The sequence below is a fragment of the Galeopterus variegatus genome, unplaced genomic scaffold (assembly GCF_000696425.1).
Source record: "Galeopterus variegatus unplaced genomic scaffold, G_variegatus-3.0.2 Scaffold1039, whole genome shotgun sequence".
Lineage (NCBI taxonomy): Eukaryota > Metazoa > Chordata > Mammalia > Dermoptera > Cynocephalidae > Galeopterus > Galeopterus variegatus.
Genome location: NW_007727150.1, coordinates 417,897 through 427,892, shown reverse-complemented (window position 1 = coordinate 427,892; position 9,996 = coordinate 417,897). Strand labels below are relative to the sequence as shown.

At 53.2% G+C, this 9,996-nt stretch overlaps 1 protein-coding gene across 1 annotated transcript in view; it reads left to right on the top strand.

Moving 5' to 3' along the window:
- SLC2A5 (solute carrier family 2 (facilitated glucose/fructose transporter), member 5) overlaps positions 1 to 3,049 on the top strand; it is a 23,447-nt gene extending 20,398 nt beyond the window's left edge. Inside the window, exons 7-12 of the mRNA XM_008574403.1 lie at positions 1 to 41; positions 157 to 267; positions 1,091 to 1,192; positions 1,553 to 1,628; positions 2,016 to 2,143; positions 2,249 to 3,049. Coding sequence (XP_008572625.1) covers positions 1 to 41; positions 157 to 267; positions 1,091 to 1,192; positions 1,553 to 1,628; positions 2,016 to 2,143; positions 2,249 to 2,452 — 662 coding nt within the window. The 3' untranslated portion in view covers positions 2,453 to 3,049. The remainder of the gene's footprint in view (positions 42 to 156; positions 268 to 1,090; positions 1,193 to 1,552; positions 1,629 to 2,015; positions 2,144 to 2,248) is intronic.
- The last annotated feature ends 6,947 nt before the right edge of the window (positions 3,050 to 9,996 follow it).

The following is a 9,996-nucleotide window of genomic DNA, read 5'->3' as shown; positions in this document are numbered from 1 at the left end:
TCGTGCTCATGGCCGGCCAGCAGCTGTCGGGGGTGAACGCGGTACGCGGGGCGGTGGCGGGCTCCGGGGCGGCGGGCGTGCCCGGGGGCGACGCGACGTCCTGCACCTGTCCCCGCCCGCGCCCCCGCGGCGTCCCCCAGCCTCGGTCTCTTCCAGATCTACTATTACGCGGACCAGATCTACCTGAGCGCCGGCGTGAGCGAGACCGATGTCCAGTACGTGACGGTCGGCACCGGGGCTGTCAACGTGGTCATGACGCTCTGTGCCGTGAGTGTCCCCGGGAGCCACGGCCCTGTCGGCCGCCGAGGACCGAGGCAGGTCTCGAGGGTGGGGAGGTTCCGGCCCAGGAAGGAGTCTGGACCGAAGGTGGTGCCAGGCCCCTCGGGCCTTCAGGTGCCAGCCCCCCAGCTCTCCTGAGGGGACAGCCGCCTCCTGTCCTTCCCGGGGGAAGCCCACGGCCCCCAAAGATGCAGGCCCAGCACCCATTCCAGGAGCTCCCACGTGGGAGGTGGCCCTGCTGCAACATCTTACCTTCGGGGCCACCAGGCTGTATGGGGCCTTTGCTACCTGTGCCTGGGGCCAGTGTGACAAGGGTGAAGGGAGCCCTGGACTGGGCAGCACAGTGGCCCTGCCAGCGCCTACTGTTGAGTGGCTCGGTGCCTGGGCGGTGGCTGGAGTGACGCTTGGCCATCTCTGGGTGGGAGCCAGCCCTCCGTGCGGGCATCCTCCCTTGGGTGCACCGCATATCTGGCTTCCAGCCCTTGTGGGAATCCTAAGATTTAGGCCTGTAGGAGCAGAAAGCCCTAGAGGCGGAGTCTCATTCAGTGTGGGCAGCTGAGGCCCTGTGACACAGCCAGGCCTCCCCACTGGCCACTCGGGGGCAATTCTTGTGCACACTCATGGGTGGGCACCTGGCCCACCTGGCTGTCCTCCCAGCTGCCCCATCAGAAGGGGGGTGAGGGGTGGGCGAGGGGCTTCCCGTGAAGGCAGCTCCCTGCAGCAGGGGGCATGGACCACGAGGGCTTGGGGACTCTGGACTCCTGAGCCTCCCTCCTTCCCGTCCCGCCAGTCCCGTTCCTGTCTCCTCCAGGTGTTCGTGGTGGAGTTCCTGGGCAGGAGGCTCCTGCTGCTCCTGGGGTTCACCGTGTGCTTCGTAGCCTGCTGCGTGCTCACAGCCGCGCTGGCCCTGCAGGTAAGCAGAGCCCAGAGCTGCGCCGACCCTGCCTGGGAAAGGGGCCAGTGCCATCTCCCCATCCCCCTTCCCCCTGTGCCCTCAGCCCTTATGAAAGGCAAAGGGATCAACAGGAATTGGTTTCAGCAGATACGATCAGCCGGAGGTCTGGGGGCCATGTGTCCCCCACCAGCAGCCTGCAGTCCACTTTCAGCTGATGCTCCAGTGGCTCGCTCGGGTGCACTGCTGCACAAGGAGCCAGTGCCATCCTTTGCCACTGGGGCAGATTGGCTGCCTCCCTGGGGACCAGGTTCCTGAAGTTCCCATCCCAGCTTGTCTTTGCGTTGCCGGGTGTGAGTCGGCTCCATTTTCTCTCCACAGGACACGATCACCTGGATGCCTTACGTCAGCATCGTCTGTGTCATCTCCTACGTCATAGGACATGCCCTTGGGCCCAGTATGTACCCACAGCTGGCTTCGTGGTTTCACTGCACCATCAGCCCCAGAAGCTCCGGACTTGAGCTCCTTAGAGAGGCTCCAGGGAGGGCCAAACTCAGCCGAAACGGCTTCTCCCCCTCCTCCTGTTGCAGAGGGGTTGGGCGGCGTAATTAGAGTTTAGAAAGCAGGACAGCAAGGGCATAGTGGACACATGCCGATCTGTGCACCTGGCAGAGTGGGCCTCGCGGCAGTCACTGGCCACTTAGCGGGACATCACAGGCTGTCCTCTCTGTGACACATGCTTGTAAACTGCCATGTGCCTCCTCTCCTGCATGTGCAGGGGCTGCGGACCCTCTGTGGGCCTGCTCCGCCTTCAGGGAAGACACCTCTCCTCCCTTCCCCCAAGGTCCCATCCCGGCGCTGCTCATCACCGAGATCTTCCTGCAGTCCTCCCGGCCGGCCGCCTTCATGGTGGGGGGCAGCGTCCACTGGCTCTGCAACTTCACCGTGGGCCTGGTCTTCCCATTCATCCAAGTGAGTAGGTCCTGGGGCTCCAAATTCACAAAATCCCCCAGCAGCGCAGCGAAACTCTGTTTGCAAACCCTTCCCATGCGGCCTCGCCTGCCTTTTTTCTCGCAGAAGGGCCTCGGCGCCTACAGCTTCATCATCTTTGCTGTGATATGTCTCCTCACCACCATCTACACCTTCATGATTGTCCCCGAGACCAAGGCCAAGACATTCATTGAGATCAATAAGATTTTCACCAAGATGAACAAGGTGTCAAGCACCTACCCAGAAAAGGAGGAACTGAGAGTCTTTCCACCTGTCGTTACAGAACTGTAGCTCAGGGGAGAGGAGCCTGTCTAGTGGCTCTGTGCAGGGCTTCCCCTCTGGCCTTTTTTCCCCGACTTCTAGTTGTCTGAATATCCAGAAATAAGACAAGCTAGTGTCAAACGCCATCCTCCTCTCTGGCCTATCCCTGCCCAGAGGGGACTATCCAAAGGGCTTCTGTGCTATCCTGAGAGCCGGGCTGGCCTGTCACCGGCCCTGAGTCAAGTGAACAGCTGTCCCTCAACCCTGCCGGGCTGGCCATCGTGTGGCTCCTGGTAACACAGCTTTTATAACAAAGATAGTTACTATGGTGGCAAGAAAGAAGGAATCAGATTTTTCCAGAGAAACTAACTCTTCTCTGTGGCCCCCACGGGTGCTCTGAGAGCCATGGGCATTTGTTTAGAGCTGAATTCTTCCTCTGATCAGATCTTGCTCCAAAAATACTTGTCTTGGAAGGTGTGATGTCAAACATAGGGACATCCAGAAAGCTGAAGTACAGGTCCCTGTGGAGACATTAACTGAGTCAGAATTATTAATCATAAATTATATTGTTAGTGGACAATGGACTTGCTTCTGTATAGCCAATAAAACAAACCTGATCACTTTTCACCAAGATGTGCCTTTTCTGTGTGAGCAGGTGGAAGGCAGGCGAGGGTTTCCCGCTGCTCCAGGCCGTTTGACTGCACTGGGTGTCGCTCCTTGAAGGCAGGGCCTTGGCCAGCTTTGCTTCTCCCTGGATGCCCAGGGCCTGGAACAGGGACTGGTGTGGGGGAGGCACTCAGATAATGTCTGCTGAAGGAGGAAGCAAAGTGAGAGATGAGGGGGTCACAAAGCTGAGAGTTTTTAAATTTAAGATTGGGGACATTTCTGCATGTCCTCAGGTGTGTAGTGAGTATTGAGGGGTCCTGAAGGTGAGACTGGGGGAGGGAGGAAGGGAGGAGGAGCCGGTGCCCTGCACAAATATCACAGAGCTGAAGGCTTTTCTCAGAGACGTGAATAAAGGGGCGTGTGTGTGTGTGTGTGTGTGTGTGTGTGTAAAGAGGGTATGTACGAAAATATGGAGAAAACCTTGAGGTGTGGAAAGGAGACTGCCAAATGGCCTGTGGCAGGATTTGACATCTCCTGGGAGTTGGGGGACAGAGGCTGGGGCTGGGCAGGCAGCAGTGGGAGCCGGGAGCATCTTCTGTGGGTGTGGAACGGGGGTTCCACCGGCAATGAGTTAAACAACTCTCAAGAGTAGTGAGGACCCAGAGGAAGTAAATAGCATAATGTGTGGTTGAGCCATCCCTGACCTGCAGCAGGGATCTGCAGTGTGGAAGGGCACAGACGCAGCTAGAGATGAAGCTGTCTCTGCTGAGTGGGGGGGTCAGAGCCCTGAAGTCAAGGGGCCCATGCCCTGTTATGAACTCAGCTCACACTGACAACAGGCCCTTAAACACCGGGTGGAGGCACGGGGCACAGGGGTCCTGATTCTGGACATTACTCCCTGGCCTCAAACCTTGGTTCTGCCACTTTGTAATTGTGCAGCTTGGGGAAGTTACTTACCTTTTCTGAACCTCAGTTTCCTCTTCTGTTAAATGGAATTAATAATAAATGTCTCCTGTGGATGTTGTGAGAATTAAATGTTTATAGTGTTTAGATCAGTGGTATGGATTGAGTACTCTCAGCTGTAAGTGCTTGGGAATGAGCATTACTCTTGGGGACAAACCAGCCCATGGGTACAATACAGCAAGAAACCACTGTACATATATACTGGGAATGAACGATTAAGTAACTGGATGGCAGACGGTGGGGCCAGCTCTCACTGTCGCAGTGGAAGGTTACAGATAAGCAAGGAGAGGGAGTCTAGAATGATCCATGTGGCAGCAGATTAGGTGTGGAGGCCTTGGTATGAAGCCACATGCAGCTTCATATAGACAGATGACTACATGTAGAAACATTTACAGGTGCGCATGCATACGTGGGCTGGTGACATACAGCAAGAGGAAAGGCCTGGGAGCCCAGAAGAGAGGTGAGGAATTAGAAAAGACAAGTCAGTTTTCTCCAGCTGGGGAAGACAGCAGTGGGAAGGTGCAGAGCAGACGTCGCAGGTGAGAGCACAGAGAGAGGCGGAGGCATCTGGGGGAACTCCAGGAGTTGGGTCTGAAAGCGCAGCCAGGAGGTGTGGGGGCTGTACTGGGTCCCGAGGGTCCTTGTGAATGAAGCTGAGTCTGACCTTGATCGTCAAGACAATCCTGGCATTATGTGATCCCTGGGTTTCAGGGAATGCCTGGCAGGAATGAGGAGGGGGTGGACCTGGGTAGGGAGAGCAGCTGGTAAGAAGCACTGAGGGCCCAGCAAAGTCAGCAGCGGCAGGACCGAATAGGAGGGAGCCCTCAGAGAGTGGCGCAGTGGGGTTTGGGGACAGCTCGGCTGTCAGAGGTGAGGGGTCGGCATCTCTGCCAGGTTTCTAACGCGGGCTGATGGTGAATGGTTTGGGGAGGTGGGTGGCAGGTTTTGGGAGAAGATCGTATAATTTGGGGGCATGTTGAGGTAGAGGAGCTCATGGGACATGCAAAGAGTGTCTAGGAAGAAGTTGGCTGTGTGGCTGAGCTCAGGAGAGCAGGGATGTAGATTTGGGGAAACAACACCTATTTGTTAGCACCTACTATGTGCCGGGCACTGTCCCGGGTGCTGGGGCTACAGCAGTGAAGAAAACCATGTCCTGGAGTGAGGTGCAATAAAGAAAAATAGAGTGGCATAAGGGTGGCAGGTGGGAGAGCTGCTATTTTCTGGGGAAGTCTCAGAAGGCTCCCTGAACGGAGAAAGGGAGCCAGCCCCGAAAGACGGGTGGGACTGGCCAAGGGGACAGCAGATGCAAACGTCTCGAAGTGGGAAGGGCTGGACCCGGTTCAGGAGTGACATGATGGGAGGCAAGTGGCGCTGGAGCAGAAAGGGAGATGGGAAGGAGGTAGGAGGTACTGTCTGGACACGTAGCAGGCTACCAAGGGGATTTGGGATTTTATTCTGAATGTGACAGGAAGCCACTGGCTGATTTGAGCCAGAGCATCCGGATCTGATTTGCAATTAGAGAATCATTCCAGCTGCCTGGAGAAGAGTCTGGGCAAGCCCAAGAGGAAGCAAAGGGATCAAATCCTTTCCCAAAGATCTGAGAACAGGTTAAAGCCCCAAGTGTGCACAAGACGGCCCCGGCTATACAGACAGAGGATCACAGGTGGGAGGTGGGACACTGTCCAATAAGGGGCACAGAGAAGCTGGCATCGAAGACTGAGCTGCCAGCTCTGCTGTTTGCTGGGACCAGAAAGGAGTGTCCATCAGATTCAATGCCTCGGTGACCTCAGGGAGAGCAGTTTGCGGGGAGTGAGGGCAAGGACCCCAAAACGGCGGCAGAAAAGAAAGGGTTGGAACCGCGACTGTCATCTCCTCTTTCCTGCCTTTGCCATTCCATCCGAATGTGTTGTATCCCTTACGTTGCACATACATGTGCGTAGCTTACACAAAATAAATACACAGAGAGTGGAGGTTTGCAGTCACAGTTTTCTTACTGATGGGGAGGCACAATTCAAAAAGTTTGGAGACCACTGTGGGCCAAGCTGGCTGCAAAGATAAGTGAAGGCCGAGGAGAAATTAGCGTGGGGAGAATTAAAAGATGTCGAAAGATGGGTGACTGAGGGGAAAACACAAACTGTTTCCCCTGCTCTCACAGCAGAAGCACACCAATGCAGAAGACAGCCATCCGTGACCAAAGTGTGGGATTTCTCCCGCTCAGCAAGCAAGCAAACCAGTTCTGCAGCGCACACCAGCTGGGCGTCCTGCAGCTCAAATCCAGAGATAGTGTCAGATCCCACAGGTCTGGGGCTCAGTCCCACAAGACTGCCCCCTACCTCAGATGCCATTTGCAAGCTACAGCTTGTTTTGCCTGTGCCTCTGACCAACTGGCTATAAATTGGGGTTCCCACAACCCCCTCCATGGGTTTGATTAATTTGCTGAGCATCTCACAGAACTCAGGGAAGCATATTTACTGGTTTCTTATAAAGGGTATTACAAAGGATACAGACAGATGCATGGGGCGAGGTACCCGGGGAAGGGACCCAGAGCTTCCATGCCCTCCCTGGGCACGCCACCCTTCAGGAACCTCCACATGTTCAGCTATCTGGAAGCTCCCTGAACCCTGTGCTCTTTGGTTTTTATGGAAGTTTTATTATGTAGGCACGATTGATTAAATCCTAGGACAGTCCTGATTAACTTGACCTTCAGCCCCTCTTCATTCCCTGGAGGTTGGGGGTTGGGACTCAAAGTCCTAGCTTGGTCTTTCCTGTGACCAGTCCCCATCCTGAAGCTACCCAGGGGCTCCCAGCCATGACTCAACTCGTTAGCATGCAAAAGACTCTTATCACTTTGGAGATTCTGAGGATTTTAGGAGTTTTGTGCCAGGAAAGGAACAGGAACATAGATGAAGACCAAACACATACTGTGTTTAAAAATATCACAGTGCGTTTCTCAGATGAGGTCAAGGTCAGGGCAGTTAGCAAGGACAGGATGGAGGTGAGGGGGGCTACGGACCATTTGTTCACTGCTGGATCCACAGTGGCTGGCACATGGTAGGGGCTCATTAAGTGTTTTTTGAATGAATGAGTCTCGGCAGGGAGGATTTTAAATGGGGACGGCAGAGCAGGAAAGAGCAGAACTGGGGAGGGGCTTCTGGCCCTATGGGGACATGAGGACACGAGCATAACCCGAATTAGGCAGTTGGGAAGCAGGTTTGGCCAGTGGTTTCCGCACTTCCAGATTTCACAGACCAAAATTTGCTTCACTCACATCGGGGCTGCGTACTTTTTATTTTGCAAATAAGAACGTTAAAAAAATGTATCTCCCATCAACAATCGAAAGGAGAAAAAGATATTTTAAAAGAAAAGGTACATCCTATCTAGGAAGGATGTAATCACAGAATAAATTTCAGTCCTTAAATTGAAAAGCTTTTTCTTTGTGAAACCCTCAGTCCATTGCCCTGCATTCTGGAGTTGCTTACCCACTGGGAGAGAAACGTCAGGAACAGGGCGGGGCCGCACCCTAGTTCTGGAAGGTCCAGTCTAGGACAGCAGTGAGCAGCCTTTCTGTCCTCGGTCTGCCTTCTCCAGGGCTGCTCCTCAGCCCCTGGAGGAAGGACGAGGAGGCAGGTATTACAAAGGATACCTGGAGTGCGAGGTGGCCCCTGACACCCCCTGTGCACAGGTTTCCTGCCATGAGCATTTCCTCCTCTGTCCTGTGCAGTTCCTCAGCCGGGGGATGGATGCTGGTGCAGGGCTGCCCTTGTCTCCCCACATCCTGCTTGGCCCAAGGCATGGAAGGGACCCTAACATTCCGTCTTCAAGGAAGACACGCACCACAGGGGCCTCCTCACACTCCTGAAAGCAAAATGGTCTCCAGAGCCATCTGGGAAGATTCGGCCAGGGTTCTTGCTCTCGCCGGGTGTCCGAGTCCATTTTGTGCTATTACAGTAGAGTTCCACAAACTGAGTAATTTATAAACAATAGAAGTTTATCTGACTCACAGTTCCACAGCCCAAGACTGAGGAGCTGCATCTGGACAGGGCCTTCTTGCTGTATCATAACATGGAGGAAGGCTTCACATGGGCGAGACAGCCCGAGAGAGGGGGCTGAGCTCATCCTTTTTACTGACCCCACACTCCCACAATTACAGCCTTAATCTATTCATGAGGGCAGAGCCCTCGTGACCTAATCACCTGTTAAAGGCCCCACCTCTCAACCCTGTCGCATTGGGGATTAAGTTTCCAACACATGAACTTTGGGAGACACATTCAAACCACAGCACCAGGTCTGCTCAAACCCAGCACAATCTGACTCGGAAATATGACCTCAATATGTGCCGCTAGTGTTTTGCAAAGAATATAGTCTTCATCAGGTCATACTAACTGATTTTCCTTGAACGGATACCCAAGACATCTACCCCACCTCACCTACTCTTCATACATAAAAAAAATTTTATTTGTTTTTTTGGTGTCTGGCCAATATGGGGATCCAAACCCTTGACCTTGGTGTTACAACATCACACTCTAACCAACTGAGCTAACTTGCCAGCCCCCAAAATAAAAATTTTTTTAAAAGAATCTTCAAAACACACACACATACACACACACACACAACGAACCCACATGCAAAAAGGAACCACGGAGCAACAGGAATGGACTGAATGGAAAATCATTGTGTCTAGTTTGGGGTCTGCTATGAGCATGTTGTTAACCTTCTGGGCAGCTTCAATGCCTGGGAGAGAGCTTGACACTTGTTGGCACGTAATAAACGTTGAAAAAATGAAGCGAAATGGTTTCCAAGGAGAAGGTCAACCGTGAGCTGAGCCTTCAAGAATGGGTGGGATTTGTGTAGGAATGGAGGATAAGGTGTTTTGGAGTGTAGCAGAGGAGGGAGCATCATGAATCAGGAACATTCATTCATTCGTTCAACAAATGTTTATTGAGCACCTACTACGTGCCAGGCAGTGGATCTAATGGATTTAATGTTGAAAAACACAAGTAAACCAATGCTTAAGGTCCATTATGACAATAGCCAGGGTTAAGTGTTAGAAGTGCCAGGCGAGGGGTGGGGTTGCTTTAGAGAGGGCAGTCCTAGGGAAGACCCCCCCAAAGAGGTGACATTTGACCTGAGACCTGGGGGAAGAGTGCTCTAAGCAGAAGGAACAGCAGGAAGGAGCTTGGTTTTGCCATCAGCTTGACTTTCTTGCTGTGGCTGACTCAGAGAAAGGAGGAGACATACAGAGTTTGATCAGTATCATCAGAACACGTCCGAGCAAGCTGACCTGGCCGCTCACCGAAAGAAGAAAGAACCAACCACCTGATAAAGCTGAAAGATCCGGGGACGAGCATTACAGTGTCTTTAGAAGCAAACTGGAAGATGATTGTGGCTGGCAGAATAATGGTCTCCCCAATACAGGTGTGTCTATCTCTTAAATTCCCAGAACCTGCAAATATGCTGAGTTACGTGGAAAAGGGTAGTTACAATTATAGATACGGATCCCTGTACCAGCCAGCAGCCAAAAAAAAAAAAGATCACAGGTGGAATTAAGCTTGCTGATCAGATGACCCTGAGATGGGAGATTCTCCTGGGTTATCCTGGGGGTCTCTGATATTATCACAGGGAAAAGGGAGAACCAGAGAGATGGCAACATGAGAAAGGCTCAGTGTGGCGTTGCTGGCTTTGGAGATGGAGGAAGGGACAAGAGCCGAGAAATGCAGGAGGCTTCCAGAAGCTGGATTCTCCCTGCCCCCCCCCCCCCGCTCCAGAGCCTCCAGAAAGGAAGGCAGCTCACCAGCACCTTGAGTTTAGCCCAGTGAGACCATGTTGAACTTCTGACCTCCAGAGCCATAAGATAATGCATGTGTGTTGTGTTAAGCTGCTAAGTTGGTGGTAATTGGTTACAGCAGTAGAAAACTAGTTGAGATTTTGGTAGTGGGAAGTGGGGTTCTCCTGTAACACCTAAATATCCCAAAATATGGAAATGGCTTTAGCATTGGGCAATGGGA